This window comes from Callorhinchus milii, unplaced genomic scaffold, assembly GCF_018977255.1.
Source record: "Callorhinchus milii isolate IMCB2004 unplaced genomic scaffold, IMCB_Cmil_1.0 Scaffold1, whole genome shotgun sequence".
NCBI lineage: Eukaryota > Metazoa > Chordata > Chondrichthyes > Chimaeriformes > Callorhinchidae > Callorhinchus > Callorhinchus milii.
Window position 1 is genome coordinate 14,641,885 of NW_024704742.1, and position 25,795 is coordinate 14,667,679.

At 41.1% G+C, this 25,795-nt stretch overlaps 1 protein-coding gene across 3 annotated transcripts; it reads left to right on the top strand.

Annotated features, from left to right (window-relative positions):
• Nucleotides 1-2,125: 2,125 nt before the first annotated feature.
• LOC103177370 (myozenin-2) lies at nucleotides 2,126-25,795 on the top strand. Of its 3 annotated transcripts, none has more exons than XM_042337391.1 (6): nucleotides 2,126-2,340; nucleotides 2,922-3,021; nucleotides 7,809-7,975; nucleotides 9,167-9,320; nucleotides 11,487-11,670; nucleotides 25,023-25,795. In XM_042337391.1, the coding sequence occupies exons 2-6, from the start codon at nucleotides 2,946-2,948 to the stop codon at nucleotides 25,252-25,254; spliced, it is 813 nt and encodes a 270-aa protein (XP_042193325.1). In that variant the 5' UTR covers nucleotides 2,126-2,340; nucleotides 2,922-2,945; the 3' UTR covers nucleotides 25,255-25,795. The 3 variants fall into 3 exon arrangements, with proteins under 3 accessions (XP_042193325.1, XP_007889688.1, XP_007889689.1); XM_007891497.2 differs by having other exon boundaries at nucleotides 2,132-2,340; nucleotides 2,919-3,021; XM_007891498.1 differs by lacking the exons at nucleotides 2,126-2,340; nucleotides 2,922-3,021 and adding an exon at nucleotides 4,500-4,550.

A 25,795-nucleotide genomic window follows, 5' to 3' on the forward strand; every position in this document is an offset into this window, starting at 1 on the left:
TTACAACTTTGGAATACAGCTTCTGCTTTCAGTGATAAACAATGACAGCCTAGCTCAGTATTGTCAGCCTGGCTTGGTTGGTAGCACTCTTGCCTCTGAGTTACAAGGTTATAAGTTCCTATTCCATGCCAGGACTTTGAACACAGCTCTGGGGGAACGCTGTAATGTTGGAAGTCTAGTTCTTTGGATGAGATGTTAAGTGAAGTGCTGTTTGCCTACTCAAGTGCATGTTAAAAATCCCATGGCACTATTTGAAAAGAGAAGGGTGTTTCTTCCAGCATCCTAACCAACTATCCCCCACCTTAAATTAGTCATTTATGGCTTTTTGTGGGACATTGCTGTGTTCAAGTTGGCTACCTCATTTGCTTATAAATACAGTCACTATACTTCACAGTACAAACATATATATATATACACAAAAACAGTCATGGATTAAAAATGCACAAACAGTTTTGGGACTGACATTAGATTAATTCCCTGAACACAATAGCTTCTCCTCCCTTGCCCATGAACCGTGAGGCTGATTTTAGCACCACAACTGCTGCCCGGCAGAGATCAACTAACTCAGCACAGACCAGAATTAGAATTTGCTACCTTTGGTTCACACAGCCTTGTCCTCACTATTCAATATTTTTACCCACTATGTTATCAGAGGAGCTTATGAGGTAGTGCAGAATAAACGTTGTGTCATCATATCTTAATACCCATGGAATTTTAAGTCCAAACTCTGTGATTGAAAGTGTTTTCAATCAATAATGTTGCCTGTCTCCCATCATGGCATTAATTTTAATTTTAGTGCTAATCACAAATAGAATGCCGGGGGAGAGAATAAGAGCATTTGTAACACAAACATTTAATATTCTGACTTTTGAATTTATCATGCTGCTGAGGCCTGACATTCTGAAAACAAATTAAAATTACCCCCTTTCATTTCTCTATCACTGTAGCAAACTATTTTATTGGTTTAATTGGCTTACAGCACTATGTAATCAGCTGCTAAATTATGTTTTATTTTGGGCATTTTATTTAATCTGACAGGAGTGAGCAGCTGCACAAATACAATTATCTTCAAATTCTGCATTAAATTTGCCCAAATGTGCACACCCACTGTAATTTTATAATTGCTCAGACCACACATATGATCACAATGTTAATTATTGGAATACTAAATGTGTACATAGAATACCGCCCAGATAATCATGCTACAAAACATGAATGTAGCAATTAAGAAGTATGGACATTTTTCGAGTGCTTTATCCTTGGAAAGGAACTGAATGTTCCTTTATGCACCAAACTGCTTTGAACACCTTCAAGAACTAATGTTGTGAATGAACCGTCTTGTTTGGATGTTGCTTCACTGCTTGGCCTTCCTTAACCCTTTGGCCTCGTTCCAAGTAATGCAAAAATGTGAATAATAGAAATGTTCTGTGGTTTTGGTCCTTCAGATGAGACCTTCCACTTTCAGCTGGGATGTTATGTTGCCAGCCTGGCTCGAAAGGCAGCACTCTTGCTTTTAGATCAAAAGAAGATTATGGGTTGAAGCACCATGTTGATACATTTGAACTCAAGTCCATTTGAGGCTGACATTCCAGTGCAGAGCTGGGGGGAATGCTGCATTATCAGGAGAGCTGGTTATGACAAGAATGGTTTGATTCATAATTATCTTGGGTAGTTGTTCATCCTTTCTCAAATAAGAGAGCAATACCTCAAACTTTAATTGGATTACTTAATGAATGATATTATGACAACCTTCTTGTAATCCTTGTACCCATAACATTGAGAGGTTTCCAAGGATCTTTCATTACTTTTCGAATTAATTAAAACCCAAACAAAAATGGTTACCATATATTCTTCATAGTTGGAATTAAAATAGACGTGCATCATCAGAATTGTGTGGAGTATAAACAAGTGGCCTGTTTTCATGTTGTACATTCTTTGTAAATCTTTGTTAATTTGTTTGTTGGATACATTGATCATATCTGTATCTATAAATTAACCAGATTGATTTTAATGCGATTGCTTATGTGCTGATTTGTGCTGTAGACTTATCTACAAATAATTACTATAGTAGATGTCCTCTAACTTCAACCTTTTGTTGGGTACAACTGAGTGGCTGAAATACTGGGGGCTAAATATAGCTGTTTGATGTAAAGTTGATGCCAGTCCTTGGGTCTAGTTAATCTTGGTGTTGGGGGCTGTGCAGACCACGGCAGAGCTGATGCTGCAAAGATCAGTCCTTCTCTGAACACAGAGACACATCTCAAACCATTTCACTGGAAACAAGTATTGGAAGAGAAATATCTTTTCAATTTCCAAAAGGATCTGCAGTATTTGGCACAGGTATGTTTATTTGTTCATCCAAGTATTTTGAAAGCATATTGTTTTAATACATGAGCCATGAGAAGAAATTGCCATTCACCAGCTTGTAACAATCCAAATAATTTTACTTTTTTCACTATTAGTGCAAAGAATCGATGCAACAATAACAAATTCAAATACATGGTTATACTTATCAGGAGTTTAGAGTATTAATATCCATGTTAAAATAAATAATGTCCATTAAGTATTAAATAGATTTGAGAAAGCAAGAGAGATGTCTGAGAATAAATAAAAAGTGCAGTTTGTCCAGAACAAGATAATCCTCTCTATCTATATAATTTGTAACATGTTATTTTCATAAGACAAAGGAAGAACATTTGTAATTCATAATGAATTCTTCAGAAATGCATTCAATGAAAATACACTTTCTACTCTCCTAAGACTATGTCAGTGAGATCATTTTAATAATATGTGTTGATATGATGCTGCAAGCTCATAGGATTTGGAATATTTGCCATTGAAAACTAAAGTGAACAATGTCCATTGTTGACGTATTGTTGACATATCCATGCACATTATTTTACTGAATCTTTCAACAGCAGATAAAAGCATCAGCTATATAGACAATGCAATCTTACAGCAACCTCACAAAAGAACTGAAACAGCAAGCATCGGCCATTGTAAAAGAAATCCAAGGAAACGGTAAGGCATTCTCTCCGAAGTCACAATGTTAAACCTAAAATACCAGTCTATTCTCAAAGGTCATATGCCTAATGTATATTTTACCAAAAATAATGCAATGGGATATTTTGCTCTCTACAGTAAGCAATCCTTTTGTCATTACCAATGTCCTTTGAAAGTTATTTTTGGTTTGAACAACTATATGTAGCTGTGCAGAGGATTGGAATCTTTGACAGCTGATGTAAATTCCAGAATATGTAGCTATCTGGCTGAGGTTGGAAATTACATCAGCAATAGTCTCACTTACAATAGGCATTTGGGGGGAAGGCATGGCTTTATGTGCCCATATATATGTATAGATGTGTGTGTGTGTGCATGAAACAAATGGTTGGATTGAATAAAAAAATTACAGCTGGATGCACATGATCAACCCATGTTTAAGCAGTCATCAAACAAATCTGAATGTCATAAGATCTTTGGGTCTGACCTCATCAGTTCTGCCAGCAATCCTGGATTCTCGTGCTAGCCATTATAATTTTTCATGTGAAAATATTGTCACCCCTGAATTCTTCATGTTTACATGTAGTTTATGATGTTTTGAACAACTTTGGGCCAAATGTCTGAGAGACTCACAATGACATTCGCACAACAACACCTTTTATGATTTAAAGACTTGTCCTAAGAGCAATCCAGTGTTTTGAAGCACCATCACATTTTGATGTGGCACAAGATGTGGCTGTGATGAACATCTGTTATTGTCTGGTATTTCTCCACAAGGAAAAGGTGAATGAAGATCAAAATGGATCAGATGTTCCAAAGTCATTGATAGACTTGAGAGCAGGATAGCTATCCTACTGTGGAATCAAAAGAAGTGGGTGAAACGTTTTTCTAAATCTGATGAAGTCTTCTAATATTCCCTTGACATAGTGTTATTTCATTTGTCTTATTTCTTTGGATTTAATCAAAAGAAGACACAAAAATCCAATTGACTTCATGGAGCAGATTCTGTGGCAACTCAGTCCCGACTGCCCTAATTAGTTTTACTTAAGACCTTTACAAATTCCCTATAAATCTGCAACAAAGTATTATTTGTGAAGAGGACTGAATTTATACTATTATCCTTGAGTTTCAATTTAAATCCATGTCAGACAAAATTAAATGGATCAAAATCTTTTCTCGGATGTTAAAGATTTTAAGTAAAAATAATTTGGGCAGTCCAAACTCTACTATGAAATTCAGTAGTCAAATCAACAGCATAACAACAACAACAAATTGCATTTATATAGAGCCTTTCACATCAGGAAACGCTCAAGGCTCTGGACAGTCAAAGGGCAGCACTCGAGCTGGGGATTGTATTTGAGAGGGGTAGGGAACAAGGGTGGGAAGATTACTGAAGGCGTGGCCAAAGAGGAAGGTCTTGAACAGATGTTAAAGGGGAGGGAAGGGGTGAGGTGATGAGACTCCAGGATGGCATTCCAGAGAGTGGAGGCAGAAAGACTGAGACTGAGCGCTGATGGTGGGGCAGGCAGGGAAGTTACCTTGTATTAAAAGTAAAAGTTTTAATTCTGCACTTGTACTTCTGTTGTTTAAGAAATATGAGTGTCATTATGTTTTAGTGTACAATCCTGTCAGAGGCTTATGATTAGAAACGTTGTACTATATTTACACCTGTATTGGGTATGTTGGACACTATTCCTCTCTCGGGCTCTCATACTTCTTTTTGATGTTAGAGAAGCTATTTCCTCTGGTAGGGGGATCCAAAACAAGGGGACATAGTCTTAAAATTAGAACCAGGCCATTTTAGTGTAAAATCAGGAAGCATTTTTTCATTCAAAGGATGGTAGAAATCTGGAATTCTTTCCCCCAAAAGGCCGTGGATGCTGGATCCATCCACACCTTGAAGAGTGAGGTTGATAGATTTTTGGTAGGTCAGAGTATGGGGTATATCACACAGGGCAAAATTCATTCATACAATGGAAACCTTACAATGAAATAAAGATTTTGTTAAGGGCACTTAAGATGCATAGATTGTTATTTTGAGATTTCCTTCCATGCACTACATCAAGATAGCTCCACAGCATAAGAGATCCAGAACCAATGAATTTTAACGTGGAGGTAGGAGCATTGCAGTAGCCTGATAAACATTTGCAATCCATGCCATATAATTTACAACAACAATTTGCATTTATATAGCGTTCTTCACATAGAATGACGTCTGAGCATTTAAATGTCAGCATTTAAATATAATGCCGGCCGGCAAGAAAGAAAAAATAAGGGCAAATGTTTTGGCCAATAATTAACATGAACTGGTGGTGCTAAAGCTGCCACCCAATGAAATAGACTGAGAATGTATTCCTCAATTGAATGAGCTGCACACAATTCCTTCTGAAAGTGTAAGTTACTCACATCTGTCAGCAGTTTGGTTGTGTCATCTCATACCATTAAATGTCACTCCTGTTTAATCAGGTGTGACATGACGCCTTTGAATTCAAAATCAGAAATAGATTGTCATGTATTTTTATCGATGCCTTTCAATTTCCTCTTTCACATCACTCACCCTCACCAAGTTCACATCTCAACTAGTGTTAACATTTTTTAAAAAATGTACTTGTCGATTGGCAAGCGAGACTATTTAAAACTCAGCTGAAACTTTTTTTTCAATTGCCAAAGTGCTAGCTGAGAAATAAAATTAATTCTAAAAAGGGAATAAAATAAAAGGAAAGCAGCCAGAAACCAGGGAACAATTGCCCAGAACACAAAGAAAGCAGAGGAAACAATTCCAATTAGGGATGGAGATAGGATAAAAACATCTTACTCGCAAGCTGTTGAGTAAGTCACTCCTGAGTGTTTGCCAAGTGGAATTTTCCAGCCCTGCAACCAATAAACCAGAACACCAGTAAGGAATGTGGGTTACAGCCTCCACTGTGGTATTCAGTATCCCCATTCAACAAATCTATAAGAAGGAGCTGTTCTTCAGTGACACAAGATGAACTTGAAGCCACTTTCGCTTGTATAAAGTCATGTAAAAAATATTTCAAACACTTAGCAATGAGAACAGCAAACACTGATTGAGTTGTTTGAACAATCTGAAGAGTGCCAAATTGGAATCATATGAACACATGTATCAGGTCAATGTACCACTATATCAGCTGGTAGAACTCTTGCCTCTGAGTCACAAGGCTGTGGGTCCAAGCCCAACATGTGGAAATGATCTTATAGACTAGACTGAGACTCTAGTGCAGACTGGGAGTTGCAACACTGCTGGAGGTGCCATCTTTCGGATCAAACCGAGGATGCTGACTGCCTGTTCCATGTTAAAAATCCCATGGTACTATTTGAGAAATGAAGTGAGTTTTTCCAAGTGTCCTGGCTAACAATCCTCCAGGTTAATTGTTCATACTTGATGTATGATTTTAAAATTGCCGTTGATCCCTATGTACTTATGAATTTTAGTTGTAGTCTTGAAGTTGTATCCCCCTCTCCCCTGCTCAGTGCCTGACACCATCATCGTAAAATAGCTCTGGGAAGGGCACTGCATAAACATAAGTTGCTGTTGTTACCACCAGTAGTGAGGTAAACTGCAAATTGACCTTCAAAGGAGTCTGCTCTAGGTCAGGTATAAGCGTTTGCTCTTGTGAACTCTCAGATACTTCCCCGAGCAGCAAATTCACTCATGCGTATACCGATTTACAACTTTGACTGCCAGACATATCATTAGTTCCTGCAGCAAACAATGTCACTGGTGTCTGTATGGCAAACAAGCCTCTCTTGATTAAGTTGTGAAAAGCTTCAATATTGGAAAGATTTAAACTTGTATTCCAGATGAGACAGTTGGAAGGCTTAATAATTATATGGTATTAAAAAAAAGGGTTTAAGGGACTGCAACTGAACTACAATTGGGTCCGATTTGTATAACAACCCATGTGCAACAGTGCCAAGTTGGATTAACCATGTGTAGCATTCTGTAATTATTGGTTGTTCAAACATAGCTAAGGGCACCTCTAATTCCTGCTATGCAATTGCACAAGGTTATCCAACCCCAACATTTTGAAGATGACTTGTTAACCCAACCTACAAATTAGACTCCAGTTTAATTTGCCCACTCCTAAGTCAATGTGAGCAACTCATAAATCCCTAATTGTCTCAAATGTTTCAAATGAAGGCATTCTGAACACATGACTATTGAAGATGGGGGATGTTTATATTCTTATCCAGTGGTGACTCACTCCACGACTGTTTGTGGGACATTATTGTGTGCAATAGTCTGCCGTATGGAGTCCTGTAGCTCAGTGGTTAGAGCACTCGCCTCACAAGCGAGAGGACCTTGGTTCAATTGCCGGCCAGGGCGAAACATTGGGCAAGTTTCCTTACTCCACACGCCTCTATTTACTAGCAGTAAGTCGGAACCCGGTTGTTAGTCGATTGGCGAATCGCTTTTCCGGGGTAATAATCCCTTCAAAAAAAATAATGATACTAATTTGATCACTCACTATTTATGGGACATTGTTGTGTGCAATTGGCTGTCGCTTTTCACCCACAAAATAAGCAGTCAATTCATGTTACAGTGTATACTGTGAAGCGCTTTGAGGCATCTCAACAACGTGATAAGGCGCTATATCAAAAGCAAGCACTATTATTATTATGTGGCAGGGAGGACACTGTGAATTTGCTGAAGTTTTCCATATTGGTTTTGATTTTCTCCTGGAAAAATTTGTGAAAGTACAAAGAAAATTGAAAACCTTTATAAAATGTAAAGATTATCTTTAGAAATGCTAACTTTCTGCTTAATTTTTGCCTATATGTCACAGACATAGATGTTGACTTTGGAAAAAAGATCAGCGTTCCCAAGGACATCATGTTGGAAGAACTTTCTCTCCTGTCAAATAGAGGATCCAGGCTATTTAAAAAGAGACAGAGAAGATCTGAGAAATATACATTTGAGGGATACCAAAACTCCATCAATTCACAAATGAATGTAAGTATTCACAGTACAGTGCTACTTTATTTTATCTAACCTTGTCTTGTTCATGCTTTTATCCTATTCCAGTACTCTTTGTTGCATGGAAAATCATTGGATCCATGAAACTTACTGTTTACTTCAATAAAACTCACTGTTTTCAGCGTATTAATAGTACTGTCATTCCCTTATCTGGACTTCAAAGCTATATTTATTCTATTTTGTTACAGTAAATTGATAATTCAAGTGTGTTTGAGTCAATCAACACTGCTGGCTCAGCAAGTGAAGTCTGTACTGCTTACATTGCTACTGTATCTGAAGTTCACATCAAAACAGCCAGGTTCAGCCTGTTTGACATTAATTTAGCTCCTAGAAATTATATAAGCTGAATCAACGCCAGTTTTAAGAAGAAGAAGAAGAAGAGGGTGGTTTGAGGCCAGCAAGTTCAATTGGCTGGAGAGTGGTGCTGTTAATAATAAATATAATAATAATCTTTGCATTTGATATACCACTTTTTAAGGAATAAGGTCACAAGCTTGATCCACATAAAGGCCATAATATGCCATCATAGTGGGTAGTGGGAACTTGTTGCCTGAAACAATGGTCGAAGCAAATAGTAGAGAGGCATTTAATGAGGAAACAAGATATACACATGAGGTAGAAGGGAATAGAAGGGTGTAGGAGGGAGTAAGCAGTGGGTGGAGACTCACATGGAGCATAAACACTGGCATGCACTGGTGAGGCTGATATTTTGAGGTATCTATCTACTTGAAGTTAAGGTCAAATCAGTCTTTCCCACTTTCCCAGTCATGTTATCATTGCAAACAACTACATAAGCTCTAAAAACAAAATTGCTTGATTAGAAAGAGTGTCAATGAATAGGTCAAATTAGAAAAACGTGTCAATTGCAATGCTGAACTAGGATTAAAATGGAATATCTCAGTACAAAAAACATTATGTGTATATGCGTATGCCAGCAATATATTCACTATATATGCATACAAGCATATATGAGTGAAAGTTATCAAGTGTGTGGTATATAGCTATCACTAATCGTAATAATCACACATCAGAATTTTGACCTCACACTGTGTACCGATTCAATCCAGTTGGAAATGAATTAGTGCCTGAGAAAATGTAATCAATTAAAGATTGACCCACATTAAGTACACTATAACATGTACCCTAGTTCTTTTGAATCTTTTCCAGAGCTATATTACTTCCCAGACACATTACAGTGAAGGAACGGAGAATGGAAAAACTGTGGGAAATGAATTAGAAGTTGGGCAGCAACATACCCCTAAAACACCTCCTAATACTCCTGATCCAAGGACTCCACCAAATCCAGATGCTATTGCTCCAGGTGAGAGAAACTGCATTAGGCAATAGTGCACACGACCTTCCCTCTCTTGTGCTCCAGAAATGGAGTGGCCGAGTTTTAAATGTATTCAATGAATCCAAGGCACAAGGCAGCTCTATGTGGTGAGGAAGCAATGCAACAAGCTAGCAGCAACATGACATCACACGAACAGTAATAATTTAACTTTCCCTGACTTATGTTTACCATTAGAAACAATAATGAAAGCAGTTTGAAGTACCTTCTTCATCCAAATCCATCTTGTGATCTTGCAATCTTGTGACATGTTTACTGTATAAAGCATTAAGCAGATGTACTAAATGTGGAACTAAAGGCACACATCTAAAAACCATGGCCAGGAGAGAATAAAATAGGCCAATCAGCTGGGTGCATACACTTCTTCAAATGTTTCTTCATTTGCGTTCCTAGAGAATCTTTTTTCTTAATTTAAGATTATTTTATAATGTATGTACTTTCAGATAAAGTCTCTCAGTCTCCACGCTGCTCCTTAGGGCAATGATTCTTCCCATTGAGCTCCGATTAATCAGGCATGCCAAACCTTGCCAGACAGTGCTTAAAATGGTTTTAGCTAATCAAATTCCAGCAATACCCAACACACACCTTTGCCTAATACTTTTCAGGATTACGTAAGCAGGGTACATCCCTTCCATGAGTGAATGTGCATTCCATTCCAGACACCGGAAAATTTCCCTGCATTGGTGGCATTCACATGTGGAAACTTAATCTGATTTAAATACTCTTAAGCATGGTGATCTCAGCGCCTTGGGACGTCCTCCCGACGTGAAAGGCGCTCTATAAATGGAATCTTGTTGTTGTTGTTGTTGGTGTCCCCATGTGTCAGACACCTGGCTGACAAAACAAATGCTGCAAGAAGCTACATTTTTTGGTCAGCCAGGTGTCTGACACATGGGGACCTCCATCACCATGCTTAAGACTTGGCTTCCAACTTGTTAGTTCTACCTTTCTTTCAGTTTAGATTCTCAGTGTATTACTCCTCACTCTTTACTGTATTTACAACTCTTATTGTGGAACTTCTCTCTTTTCCTTCACTCATTTCTAAGACCTTAAGTTCAGGAGAACAAATCACTGGAACAAAGTAGCAAAATTAGCTGGACAAATGCCTGATTTTGTTGTGCTTTCTCTGAGAAGTCTCAGTGGCTATTTATCCAGATTCCGCAAGCATTGGGAAACTGATCAATCAGCAGACTTTCTGGAACTCCTTGTCTGTATCCATTTTTTTATGTGAATGCAGTGAGCTTTAATAGTCTTTATAGAGACAGGAACCTTGGGCACAAAAATCATAGCTTTTTAAATGTCATCCTCTTGATCTCATAATCTAGCAAAACCAAAACAAAGGCCAGTGATCTCATTGAAGCAGTTAATGACAGTAAAAGATAAATAAAATCAATTCACTTCACTGTGCATATTAAACGTATCTTGTAAGTTAATATCAGCTATGTATATAGAGTTATTGAAATTATTGTGTTTATTGTTTAAGAACTGGAGCTTACTTTGAAGCTATAAAATAGCCTGGGGAACGAGCAGGGAAATATTCTTTGATTAGAATAGTTAGCACAAGTGGAGGAGCTAGTACAGCACAGGCAAGATAGGTTGAATGGCCACCTTCTGATGGAATTGCTATGAATATAAAATGTATTACAAAGCCATAAACATAGGACTGCAACTAAACACATCAAAGAGCAATTCAGTGGTGAAGTTTACAGATACGTAGAGCAAAGGTAGTATAATTTACACTAAAGCTATATTGCAAATATAAAAGAAGTATGGGTTTGTTTACAATGACAGTTCAAAATGGTTGTAGTTGTCTATTACAATGATGAGATTTCCTAACAGTATTCCCTAACTGATACTTTGGCTAGTCAACCAGGTGCCAGATTACTGCCATTGTTGCCCTGTTGCCGATTACTGGGGGTTACATTGGAACGATAGTATTTGACTCTTCCTCTGGGGCAGTACCTAGCTTTCACTTTCTGCTTCTATCTGTCAGCTCAGCAGAGGTTAAGAGCTTGATGTGTAGGGAAGCCCAAAGCCAAATTTCTAATGATGTAATGTGAAATGACCGCCTCAGACAAACAGTGATTTAGAAATGTTGCGCAGTTTTCATTTGTGAGAGATTGTCTTTCTACACAGGGTATACTGGACCACTGAAGGAAATTCCACCTGAAAAATTCAACTCAACAGTGGTACCCAAATCCTATCAGACACCTTGGGAAGAAGCCATTGCAAGTGATCCTGAACTTGTTTCAATTTTACAACCCAGGATGCTGGAGGTTACACCTAAGACAGAACTGCCTGAGTATAAGACTTTTAACAGGTAAAATATTCTTGAGCACCAACTCCTATCTTTAACTTTGTTTGAAACTATTGTACATTTAAAGGGAGGTAACACGAGGAATAATGATTTATTAGCCCATAAAATTATTATTTTGCAAACATTAAATGATAACTGTCTAAAGTACTATTGGCGAGTGAGCTCGATGGGATGACATTAGAACTTATTGTGTCGCAGCCCAACTCCATTTGTGCAACAGAAAAATACCTCAGACTTGGAATTGGTTGTGTGGTGGAACTCCTCTCCTAAGCCAATAATGGCCAAGAAATCAGCTTTTAGAGCAGATTTTCAACTATTTAGAGATTAATAAGAGGTCAACATGCATCAGTTGATAGCACTTTTGCCTCTGTGCCAGATGATTATAGGTTGAAGGTCCATGTTGTGGCTGCTCACAATTTAGGCTGACTCTCCACAGCAGTACTGGGGAAGGACTATATTATCAGAGGTGCCATCCTTCAGATGTAAAGTTAAACCAGAGTCCCTTCTATCTGTTCAAGTGGATGTTAAAGATCCCATGGCCCAACTCAAAAAAAGAAGGCAATTTCCCTCAGCCTCCTGACCAACAATCTCCAAATAAAATATTGGTCATTTACTTCATGACTGATTGAAAAGATTGCCATATGCAAATTGGTCACTGTCACAACACTTGACAGCAATTATCTGTAAAACACTTTGATACCTTTAGACATTATATGTGCTAGGATTAAATGCAAGGATTATTAATTTTGAATAATGTGGAGTCCATATTTAGAATAAACATTAAAAACACAGAAAAACACTCACAGTAAAAAAAAGTAATTTCATAAAAGGTGGAAAATGTTAAAATAAATGACATTAAAAATTAAATAAAACTAAATTTAAAATAAAGAAAATGGAAGAATGACAATGAGTAAGAGAGAATGGGAAGGAAAAGGAAAACAAAGCAAATAGTAGGGTTTAAAACCTATCCAACCTTTTTATCATCCAAATACGGGACAAGGCGGGTAACTGGACTTGAGGTACAGATCAGTCATGATCTTATAAAATGTTGGAACAGGCCTGAGGGACTGAATAGCCTACTCTTGTTTCTATGTTTCAAAGCTCTTCTGCCCAGATGCTCATCCACACCTACAAAAATTTTCCATGCCCTCCTTGCATCTCGCTACCTCACTGTGTTCTTCTCGAGCCCCATTGTTCTGCTTGTCCTTTCTGCTCAACACATTTGGGTCTGCTGTGTAACGCTCATCCCAACTTTAGCAACGAGCCTTCAGCCACTATTTCCCCACTCTCTGGAACTCCCTTCCTCAATCTTTCCATCTCACTCTCTCTCCATCTATCCTCAGAAGCTACTGAAAACCTACGTTTTCAACTATGCTTACAATCAACTCTCTCCTCCTCTACTTTTCCTTTTGAAAATCCCTTAATTTACATTCAGTCAGGCAGACAGGTAACCTGTCTATCCACAGATCTGAGACAATAATGCTTCAGAAATAATCAGCAGGGAATCATTCTGGTTGACTTGTCCTCCAATTTCCCTATCCCACCTCTCGGTCTATATTCCACACAATAGTCTCTTTATTGTATAACAACAGCAACAACAAAATTCCATATGTATTGTGCCTTTCACATTGGGAGGATGTCCCAAGATGCTGGACAGTCAGTGTTTCGGACCCGAGCTGGGTGTCGGGTTTGGGGAGGGTGGATGGCAGGGGGGGAAGCAGGGTGATCAAAACCACGGTTGAAGAGGAGAGTCTTGAGATAGGTCTTGAAGGAGGCAAGGGAGAGTGCGAGGTGGTGGAACTGTGGGATGGAGTTCCATACGGTAGCAGAAGGCCCGCCCGCCCGGGCGAGACTGGAATGTGAAGCACGCTGGAGCCCGCTGAGCGGAGGGAGTGGGCAGGTAGGGGTTTGGGGGTCACAGAGGTAGTGGGGAGCAAGGCCATTGAGAGCTTTGAAGGTGAGGACCAGGATCTTGAACTGTATCCTCTGTGTGATGAGAAGCCAGTGAAGTTGGGCAAGGATGGGGGTGATAGGTCACAGAGTCTGGTGCAGGAGAGGACACATGCTGCAGAATTCTGGATGACTTGCAGCCTATGGAGGGAGGAGTTAGGGAGGCCGACAAGCATGGAGTTTGCATAGTCAAGCCTTGATGTTATGAAAGCATGTATGAGGGTTTTGGCGGCCTGCGATGTGAGACAGTGGCAGAACAGGGTGATGTTGCGGAGGTGGGGGAAGGCAGAGCGTGTCTTGGCATGGATGTGGGGTAGAAAACACAGTTGAGGGTCAACAAGACGCCAAGATTCCAAACTGGCTCAGTGAGGTGGAGTGTGCAACCATGGATGGTGATACTGTCAGCACCTGAGGTATGGAGGCGCTGACGGGAGCCAATCAGGAGAGCCTCGGTCTTGTTGACGTTCAACTGAAGAAAGTTAGCTCTCATCCAGTTCTTGATGTCTGACAGATATTCAGTCAGGACAGCAGATGTCCTGGAGTCGAGCGTGGAAGCAGAGAGATATAGTTGGATGTCATCCGCATACATATGGAAAGTTGACCCCATGTCTGTGGATGATGTGACCAAGAGGGTGCATATAGATATTGAAGAGAAGGGGACCAAGGACAGAGCCCTGTGGATCTCCACACGAGTTGGTACAGGGGCTAGAGGAGAAACCATTTGTGGAGATGAAGTGGAGGCCGTCTGAGAGGTACAATCTGAACCAGTCAAGAACAGAGCAGTGAAGGTTGAGGTAAGAGGAGAGGCGGTGTATGAGGATAGAGTGATCAATGGTGTTGAAGGCAACAGAAACGTCAAGGAGGATGAGGAGGCAGATGGAGCCCTGGTCGCAGATGGACAGAATGTCGTTTGTCATTTTGACTAGTGTGGCAAATGACAAATAACTCTCCTATGAGAGGTACAGTGATTACATCTTCAATTGTTTAAGAAAATTCTTACTCTGGTTCTCTGATCAATACTGATACTTGTTGTCCCATTCATGTGTAGGAAATCACTATGCCAAGACCGTGAGAGCCCAAGCAAAGTGGAACTGTTTACAGTTTTTGCTGTTTTATCTATTCACCAAACATTGGGAACACCTTGTGGATACCGAGCAAATATTTCCAAAGCTCAAATTGCACCATAGCATCAACAGATCATTTTAGGCCTGATCAGTCCAGTTGACATTTCTTAAAGGAATATATTGAGATCTCATTATGTTTAAGGCCCTCAGCTGATCTTTCATTGAGCCAGTAATTTCATAATAATTTTTTCATAATATTTCACTAAAATATGATGCCACAATTAAATTGTATCCTTTTTTGAGACTGTTGATCTATTTTTGATCTATTTTGGTCTATTTTATTCATGATCGTTTAGGGCCTTAGCTGCCAAACCATCAAAGAATATCCAATTCTCCAGGCAAGCCAATTCACCTCCCACGCTTCAGGGCACCATATGTCAGAGATGCACATGTTTATTCCAGGCAATGTAATTTCATCGCAGAACTCTGGAGTGGAGTTTTCAGTCAAGAGTGTTGTTATCTAGTATTTATTTCTGATGCATCTCAGTGGTGGCTGACATAGCTTGGAATCCAACTCCTGTTATTTGTTATTTGATTTGTGAAAATCGTGTTTTTAAAATTGGACGTTGCTTTAGTTTTAAATTCTGGAGAACAGAGATGTCCTTCACCATAAGTCTCATTGGAATCTAAAGCTGTTATCCCTTTTATCATTTGGCAGTTTCTGTTCCAACTTTTTGACTCTTTGGCAATGTTTGCAGTCTGCATGTGGCCTTGGCAGCAAGCTATTGCTTTGTGCTGCCTTTCATTGCGATGCTGGATGACAAAGTAATAGTTTCCTAAAACTAAAATCCAATGGGCCATCTGCCCGCACTCTTCTATGTTTATACAATTTCCTAACAAGGATAGAGTAGCACCTGATCATCCTTATTAAGCACTTGTATCCAACAAGGCAGGACTATGAATGATGGACTCAAGAGTTATTAGCTTGTAATGCAATATTATTCTGTTGCATTGCTTAAAACCTAACTATAATAGGTAATCATTCTTTCACCCTCAGTCTATTCTGTAAAAGTACCTAACCTGGTTCTGGGTTGCTTATCTGGAGGAAATTGATCCTCCCAAAGGAAAAGAAATGTTGAAATGTTGACCTTTAGCAAACTGTAGTCTGTAGTTCAAGTAAAACAGGGTCTATCAGAGGACTATTACTCCCCCAAAGAACATCTTTTCAGATCAGTAAATAGAACATTAGTAGAGAAAGCTTCTTGTTTCAGTATTGTTTCTGGTTTCACTATTCCCATATTACAGGAGTAATAATAATATTATATTAAGGCTTCCCTTTGATGGGAGGCTGAGTAGGCTTGGATTAGACTTCAGAGTTGAGGAGATTATGGGGGTGATTTGATTGAAGTGTTTAAAATAATGAAGGGAATTGGCAAGCCAGTGGACAGCAGATGACTCCCTGGTAGGGAGATTTAAAACAAGGAGCAAAAATTAAGTGGTTAGAAGCTAAATGACAACATTTATAAAATTGTGGAATGTACTGCCACAGAAGGCTATAGGGACAGAATAAATCAAGATAATAATCCTTGCATTTGATATAGCGCCTAATCACATTGCTGAGATGACTCAAATCGCTTTACAGGATATATTGTCAAGAGAAATGTGTTTAAAGTGGGTGGGGAGGGGGGGGTGGGGGGGTGGGGGTTGGGGGGTGCACGGAAAAGAATGTATAGGGAAATCATAAGAAAATAGGATTAAAGATCTGCAATGATCTGGTGGAACAGGCTTGATGGGTTGAAGGGCCTTGTTTGTATTCGTATCAATAGTGTTATCTTAGGCAGGCAGAGTTTGGTTGCTCACCTCTGGGAGAGATAGTCCATGGTTGGATTTACTGTGAAAGACCAGCCTGTTACGGAGCTTTTTAACATAATAAGCACCATGAGCTTCATGTTAACACTAGCCTACAGGCAGGCAATCTGGTGATACAAACACTGTGTTTCAAGTTCCAGTCAGGTGGCATGACCACTGGCTCCTGTGCTCCATCATGTGTTTAAAATTAACATAATGTTTATTTAACCATGGGTTGCAATCTGCAATCAAAGCTATTATTGGGTGCACTGGATTCCATTAATAATAACTATTTTACAGCTTTGACTGGTTTTGTAGTAACATAATGCCCAGAAGAAAACACGCTCTACACCACCCTACAAGGGAGCAGTCATATGGTTGATCCAGTAAAAGGAGTGTGGAGTCTTGAAGCTTAGCGGTTAGAGCACTCGCCTCACAAGCGAGAGGACCTGGGTTTGATTCCTGGTCAGGGGAAAAGGTTGGGCAAGTTTCCTTTCTCCACACGTCTCTGTTAGCAGTAAGTAGGAATCTGGTTGTTAGTCAATTGGCGGATCGCTTTCCCGGTGCTCACTGGGAAGACATCACTACCCCCATCTCCTTACTGGGCATCACCAGCCCAGTGGGCTAACCATGGCTCCCTGAACACTCCTGTCCACTCTGAGTCTCAGCGTGTGCACATTGGCTGCCGCAATTAACCCAAGCTGCTTCCCCAAGATGTTCCCGATCCCATCCCCTTCCTTCCACTACTCCCGCTGAACTCTCCTCTCCCTCCACCTGCCCCGATTCCTATCCTCCTCGACTCCCCCACGGCCTCCCTCTGCTTCATCCTTCACATTCTCCATTGTGCCCACCGTGGCAGATGCCGTCGGCTGTCCTGCAGCACCCACCCTAACTTCCCCTTCCCCCACTCTCGCTGCAAGGCCCACTGGCCCTCATCCCATGGGAGCCAACCTTTCCTCCCTCACTCACATCCCCATCTAACCCGTCTGCCCAACCCTCCACAGCCCTCATCTCCCCCACACTCCCAACACTAACTGTCCCCTCCGCAACGGTCTGCAGAACGTCCGCTCACTAACTAACAAGTCCCTCACAATCCATGACCTCAACGTCGAAGAACACATTGACATCCTCATCCTCACTGAAACCTGGGTTCTCCCAGGTGACACCTTCCCACTAATTGAGGCCACACTTCCAGGTTACACCTTTCACCAAACCCCACGGCTTAATCACCATGGCAGTGTTGTGGCTCTCATCTCCCGGTCCCCCATAGGCCTTTCCCCTTACTCCTCCTGAACCATCCCCTCCTTTGAACACCTTACCCTCCACCACCCCTCCAACCTTTCCTTCAAAATCCTTCTTGTTTACCATCCCCTCAAACCTTCCCCCACCTTCTTCTCGGACATCTCCACCCTCCTATCTTCCCTCTCCCTCTGCTCTGAACGCCTCCTAATCTTAGGTGACTTCAACTTCCACTTCACCCCCTCCTGCTCTACCTGTGCCGACTTCTCCTCCCTCCTATCTTCCCTTAACCTCTCCCTCCTCATCCACTCCCCCACCCACGACAGTGGCCACCCCTTGACCTGGTGAACACCCGGGGCCTCACCGTCTTGGACATCACCATCATCGACAAAACCATCTCGGACCATCACTTCATCTCCCTCAACACCTTCGTATCCCTTCCCCTTTCTCAACTCTCTACCATCACATATCGTCCGTGGAAAAAAAATCTCCCTCTCCCTCTCCACTGCCCTGGAGTCATCTGAACTCCTGCACCTCTGGCCCTCCCTGACCGATCTCCCCTCCTCACTCTCTTTTCTCCACAACTCCCTCTCCTCCATTCTGGACTCCCTTGCCCCCATCACCTCCCGAACTGCCTCATTCTCCCATAAATCCCCTTGGTACACCAACCATCTTCGTTCCCTCAAGGCACAAGTGCGAGCAGCCGAACGCGCCTGGACCAAATCCAAACCAATGGTCCATTGGCAGATTTGGCTTCACCATACAAAGATCTACCGCTGCGCTCTTGCCTCTGCTAATAATAATAATAATAATAATAATCCTTGCATTTGATATAGCGCTTTTCACATCGGGAGGATGTCCCAAAGCGCTTCACAGAACACACTGTAAAGTGAATTGACTGTATATTTGTGGGCGAACGCGGCAGCCAATTGCGCACAGCAATGTCCCACAAACAATTGTAGATTGAAAATGACCGATTTATTATTGTTTTTGGTTTTGGAGGGATTATTATTAGGTGTGTGGAGTAAGGAAACTTGCCCAAGGTTTCGCCCTGCCTGGAATTGAACTCAGGTCTCTCACTTGCAAAGCGAGTGCTCTAACCACTGAGCTAAATCTTCCTTCTACTCCAAGGTTATCTTGGAGGCAAAGGACAACTCCAGGCTTCTCTTTTCCACCACTAACTGTCTCCTCTGCCCACTTTCCCATACCTCGCCCAACCTCTCTTCCAACTCCAACTGTGAGGAGATGCTGGACGTACTCAAATCCAAAATCGAGGGGATACGTTCAACCAATTCTGCACCATCCACCGCCACCCCCACATAACCTCTCCCTGATGACCCAGCCCCCCAGCCATCCCCCCCTATACTCCTTCGACCCTATCTATCGCTCTTCCCTCACAACCATCGCTCCCAAACTCAAACTCACCAACTGCTCCCTCATCTCCCAGTTCCACTATCTGGCCCCTCTCCTGTCAGACGTCATCAACCTCTCCTTGCCACTGGTTCAGTTCCCACCACCCTAAAAATAGCTGCCATCACCCCCATCCTGAAAAAACCTTCCCTGGATCCATCCCTTCTCTCCAGCTACCACCCCATTTCTAACCTCCCATTCCTCTCCAAGATCCTGGAATGAGTCATCGCGTTCCAGCTCCGCTCCTTTCTCTCTCACCATTCCCTCTTTGAACTCCCCCAATCCGGCTTCCGCTCTGCCCACAGCACGGAAACAGCCCTGGTTAAAGTCACTAATGACATTCTGAACATCTGTGATCAGGGCTCCCTCTGCCTTCTTGTCCTCCTCGACCTCTCTGCCGCCTTCGGCACTGTCGACCACTCCATCCTCATATACCGCCTTTCCTCTTTACTCAGTCTTCATGGATCTGCCCTTGCCTGGTTCAATTCCTATTTCTCTCACCATCTCCATTTTGTTGCCTCTCACGGTTTCTCCTCCAGCCCGCACACTGTCGGATCTGGCATCCCCCAGGGCTCTGTCCTTGGCCATCTCCTCTTTGATAGCTACATGCTCCCTCTTAGTGACATCATCCACAGACATGGGGTCAACTTCCATATGTATGCGGCTGACACCCAACTCTATCTTTCGGCCTCCACCCTCAACTCCAGGACCACTGCTATCCTGACAGACTGCCTGTCGGTCATCAAGTTCTGGATGAGGGCAAACTTCCTACAGTTGAATGTGAACAAGACTGAGGCGCTGTTGATTGGTTCACGCCAGCGCCTCCGCACCTCAGGCTCTGGCAACATCAACCTCCATGGTTGCACACTTCAACTCACCAAGCCAGTCAGGAACCTCGGTGTCTTGTTCGACCCTCAACTGCCTTTTCATCCCTACATCCAAGCCATGACCCGCTCTGCCTTCTCTCACCTCCGCAACATCGCCCGACTCCGCCATTACCTCACCCCTCAGGCCCCTGAAACTCTTGTTCGTGCCTTCATCACCTCCAGGCTTGACTATGCAAACGCCCTGCTTGTCGGCCTTCCCAACTCCTCCCTCCACAGGCTGCAGATAATCCAGAACTCTGCAGCCCGTGTCCTCTCCTGCACCAAACTCTGTGACCCCATCTCCCCCATTCTCGCTCGACTCCACTGGTTCTCTATCCTTTAGAGGATCCAGTTCAAGATCCTGGTCCTCATATACAAAGCCCTCCATGGCCTCGCCCCACCCTGCATCTGCGACCTCCTAAACCTCTACCAACCCACCCACTCCCTCTGCTCATCCAGCTCCGGCCTGCTCCATGTTCACCGACCCACCCGCTCCACCATTGGCGGGAGAGTCTTCAGCCACTCTGCCCCCAACCTCTGGAATTCCATCCCCCAATCACTCCGCCTCACCTCCTCCTTAGCCTCCTTCAAGTCCTGCCTCAAAGCCCTCCTCTTCGACCATGCCATCGGTCACCCCCTTCCCCTCCCCTCCCTTCTCCCCCCCTGACCCCAGCTTGGGTCTGAAATGCTGTACACTGTCCAGTGCTTTGGGACATCCTCCCGACATGAAAGGCGCTATACAAATGTAATCTTGTTGTTGTAATCATCCCTTAAAAAATAATAATAATAATTTGGTCACTCAATCCACAACTGTTTGTGGGACATTGCTGTGCCCATTGGCTGCTGTGTTTCGCCCAAAAAATATACAGTCAATTCACTTTAAAGTATATTCTGTGAAGCCCTTTGAGATGTTTATTAAGATGTGATGAGGTGCTACATGAAAATTATTATTATAAGAAATGTATGTGTGGTATCATATGATAGTTATACAATAATCATGTTCAAATCTCTCAATGGACTTGCCCCATCCTACCTCTGTGATCTTCTGTAATCACACTGATCCAACCATTCCCTTTGCTCAGTGAACACTGGCCTGTTTCATGTCCCCCACCCTATCCACCTCACCATTGGTAGGTGGGCTTTCAGACATTCTGCCACCGCTTTCTTGAACTCCATCCTGGAGTCCCTCCAACTCACTCACTCCCCACATTTGATGCCAGTCTCAAAATGTATGTCTTTAACCACGCTTTCAGTAATTGTTCCTCTTGCCAACCCCTTTGGCTCCCAACCCCATTTGGGTGCCCATCCAGGCTTGCGCTTTGAGATGTCCTCCCAATGAAAAATTATATATATTAGGTATTATCATATTATATCATGGGATCATCTGTTCAGAAGATGACTGGGACAGATGGGAGTTTCCAGCACACATAAAATTATATTTAGAAAATCCTTTGAATATCTTTCAATATTTACTTTGATTATTAGAACACTTGAAATTAGTTAACTAAAATATTCGGTAACAAAAGGAAATGAAAACTAAAGGAAAAAACTAAAAACTAAAAAACTAAAGTAAAATCTTTTACTTAAATTGTTCGTAAAGTTGACCCATTTATATTACAGCACATATGATGTCAAAATATATCTTTCCAACTGAAGAAACTTCTGCTTGGATCAATATTTCCATGGCATGGACATCAAAGTCAGATAATTGTTGTTTAGATGTGTCTCAGGGTTATGAACATCACAGGAAGGAAATAAATCTGATTTATCATGGATTTTAAATCCAGTTACCTTTGATGTCTCTGCAAACATCACTAGAGAGATTCGGATAAAGTAAACCCTTTGTCCAATTTTAACTAATTCTTCCAGAATGCTGGCTTTACTATCTACACTGAAACTTGGAGTAAATCAATGAACTTATCTTGGTTTTGAGTATGTGGTGTTGCTTTGATGATGCAAACACTCCACTGCATCTTCCTTCTAAGACTATCCTACATGAAGGGCGCTATATAAATGCAAGTTATTCGTTCAACAAGATGAATGAAGGTGAGGTCAAAGAAGCAGGTCTTGAGACAGAACTGAAGGAAGTGAAGGAAGGTGGTGAGGCGAAGGGATTCTGGGATGGAGTTCCAGAAAGTGGGGGAGAAAAGACTGAAAGCCCAACTGTCGATGGTGGGGTGGGCAGGGCAGGACAGGGTAGGGCACATGAAGCATTCCAGTGCCTGCCAAGCAAAAGGAAGTGTTTAAGAAGGTTACAGAGATAGGAGGTGGCAAGACAATGATGGGATTTAAAAGTTAGCATGGGGATCTTGAATTTGACCTTCTGGGGGATGGGGAGCCAGTGGAACTGGGCAAGAATGGGGCTGATAGACTTGTTTTTACTGTGCAGGAGAGGACATGAGCTGAAGTGTTTTTGATGGTTTGTAGCTTGTGGAGGGAAGATTAGGGAAATCCAGTAAAGCAGAGAATGGCGTAGTCTAGCATAGATTTGATGAAAGCAAGGAAACTATAGTAAACCAATATTAATTCTGACCTTTCCATTTCTTTATGTCATTCAGTTGATTCAAACCTTGTTTCTCTGAGTCTCTTGATACTAGATGACCTGGGAAGCTACCTCTTGTCAAGTGTGTTACTTGCTTAGCACGGGGTGGAGACGACTGCCCTGTGCAACCAACAGCTACTTGAATTGCTTCATAATTTATCAAGACATGCAGAATTGTCTTTAATGCTCCTTTATTTAATGAATAATATTACTTATCACCATGACATGTTTACCTAGAAATACACAGTCACAACACATGGCAGCAATTACCAGTGAAGGCCACAGAGACATTTCATGTTATACGCACTATAATAATATAATAATAATCCTTGCATTTGATATAGCTATATAAAATACTACGGGTACGTATGTATGCGTGTGCGTGTGTGTGTATGTATGTATGTGAAGTCTCAAACAGGTTCACACAATTGGATGTGATGAAGTGTAGTGATTATGTAACAGCTAATGTGTCGCAGCAATTTCCTATCAACAACAGCAATGAGATGAATGACTGATTGATTAATCTTGTTTTGGTGAATTTAGGTTTCACATCAAAATTCGTTATTCCATAGCTGGATTAAAGTCTTTGGATTTATTTTAAGGCTTCATTGAAACACTTTACCAGTATTAGGTATAGGGCTGCTAAATGAGCGTAAACATAAAAGTCTTCACATTAACACTGTTCAGCACTGCCCAATTCTGGGCACTGATGCAAATGTCAGGCACACAGGAGTATTAAAAATGCTTTACACTTGTTTTTAATGCTCTGAGGAATTCCCTTTCCACATCAATATTTTGAGAAGAAGAATGCTTAATCTTTTGTTTGTTTAATTGTCCTACTTTCGTCAAGCAACAAAACAACAGTCAAGAATTTTACTGTATTTTGTTTCCAGATAGAAACTGGATACCCGACCCCATCAGCAGTTAAAAACAAGAAGAGTTTGTTCATCTTTATGTTTACAGGAACTCTGTGATACATGTTAAGATCAGAACTTTAAGTTGGCACAAGCTGAAAAATGCTCTAAAAAGTAAGGGGCATGATCCTGCCAGAATTCTTCCCCTGTCTCGTTCTTCGATTATTATCTTTGTAGCACTGTTCAAAGAATAAGAGAAAATAAAGATTGAGTGCACTGATCCTTTGATTAGACCACTGGTCACAAGTATGCATGTCTGGCTTGCATAAATGATGGCTTAATTTTTCATTACAGCAGTCAGTCTATTTTACACATGCAATCTTTTCTCAGCTCCTTATTGACTATGTGGTTGAAAAAAATTCAATGCATTCCATCCTCTCGTTAAGCTTGCCTTTGGACCCATATGAAAATGACATGTGGTGAAATATTACTCAGAAAGTATGTTTTATGTGATTTCTTTACTAAGGAAATCTCGTTATAAGCACCTGATAGAAAGTTCATGACCGATGTTATTGATCAGAACACGTTAGACAACTTTTGTTTTGGATTTTTTATATATTTTTTTCTCCCCACAAAGATAGCCGTCTTGGTTAATAGAGCAGGACTGTCAGTCTTCCAACCGTCTCCACATGTGCCTCTAATTCTGTGAGGAACTGTAGTTCAGTGATGTGGAAAAGGACTCTCCCTTCCTTTCAGACAGTTTTCCTCCCCTCCCACGATGACCTGTCTGAGATTGACAAGACTCACACCCCAGGGAAGTTTGAACACAAACAGCAATTACATGTAGGATTTTACCTCCCGTGATCATTGTCCTAAAATTTATGATTATATGGAATTTTGAAAAAGTATGAATTATAATTTTGACTGGGAACGCTTCAAAAAAGGAAGGTAGTTCCCTGTGACATTCATGACAGCAATTTCTTCAGATTAATTGATCATTCACCTCATAGCTGTTAGTAAGATTGTAACGGCACAAATGGCTACTGAGTTTCTCTAAAAAAATCACTGCACTTGTTTGCAATTATCTGTTTGCATTTTGAAGTGTTTTAATAACACATTTCTTTGATATAGCACCTTTCACAAAAGTAGGGTGTTTCAAAACATTTCACAGGATTTACTGTAAAGTGCAAGCACAGTGTATCTTATTGAGTAATGTTGCAGCCAATTTGCCCTCAGCAGCATTCCACAAACAGCATTGAAGTAAATGACCAATTTTATGATTGTTGGCCAGGATACTGCAAGAAACTCCTTTTTTTCCTGAATAGTGTTATGGGATCTTTAACTTCCACAAAAGCAGGCAAACACGACTTGGGTTTAGTGTCTCATCTGAAAGGCAGTACCTCCACAATTCAGCAATGTCAGTCGAGAATGTGAGTTGACAGTCTTGATATGGAGCTTGAATCCCAACCTTCTGGCTGGGAGGCAAGAGAGTTATCAATTGAGACAAGCTTACATCTAACATGGCACTGTTTTGACATTACATAGCATTGTAAAAATACAACTTATTTTTCTGTTACTACAGAGTCGCAACTCCTTATGGAGGCTTCGATAAGGCTTCCAAAGCCTTAAATTTCAAGATACCAAAGCTAGATTTTACATCACTGGAGCCTGAGCTTAGGTCTCCTTTGTTCCAAGATGGTGTTTCTCCTCGGCCAAGCTTCAACAGGACTGCCCAAGGCTGGACCTCTATCAACGAACCAACATTTATTGATCTGTCAATGGATATTGCCCTTCCTGAAACAGATGACCTCTAAAATCGTACTGTGCTCCTGATCATAACTGATGAGTCATCATCTTCCTTTAACACATATGGATGATAATGTGCTTCATGCTGCTATGATGATAATTCGCAATGAACAAAAATTAACCCTTTGAGATATGAGCATTTGCATAGTTTGTACATACATGTAATATTGATTTCATTAGAAAGTTCAAACATATGCCTAATGCTATAATGATTGCTACTCATAATCTTTGACACTGGATATCAATTATGGTATCCGAGACACTGTACATATTCTTTTCCTGCAAGCTAAAATAACTTATGTGAAAACTCAAAGGTAATGTGTGCAAAGCTTCGCATCAGTAACATTAGCCTAGAAAGGGCTTATTGCAAGATTTCTTTTGCTGACATGTACAATTTCTGTTTATTTAGCAGGTTAAGGGTCACACTATTTTGCTGAAATATCCAGTTTGATTGGCTGCTGTTCTCTTCTTTGTTCACTCCACAGCACTTGGGTCAATCATGTTGTCATCTCAGTTTCTGCAATTATAATAAATCAATCAGCTGCCAAA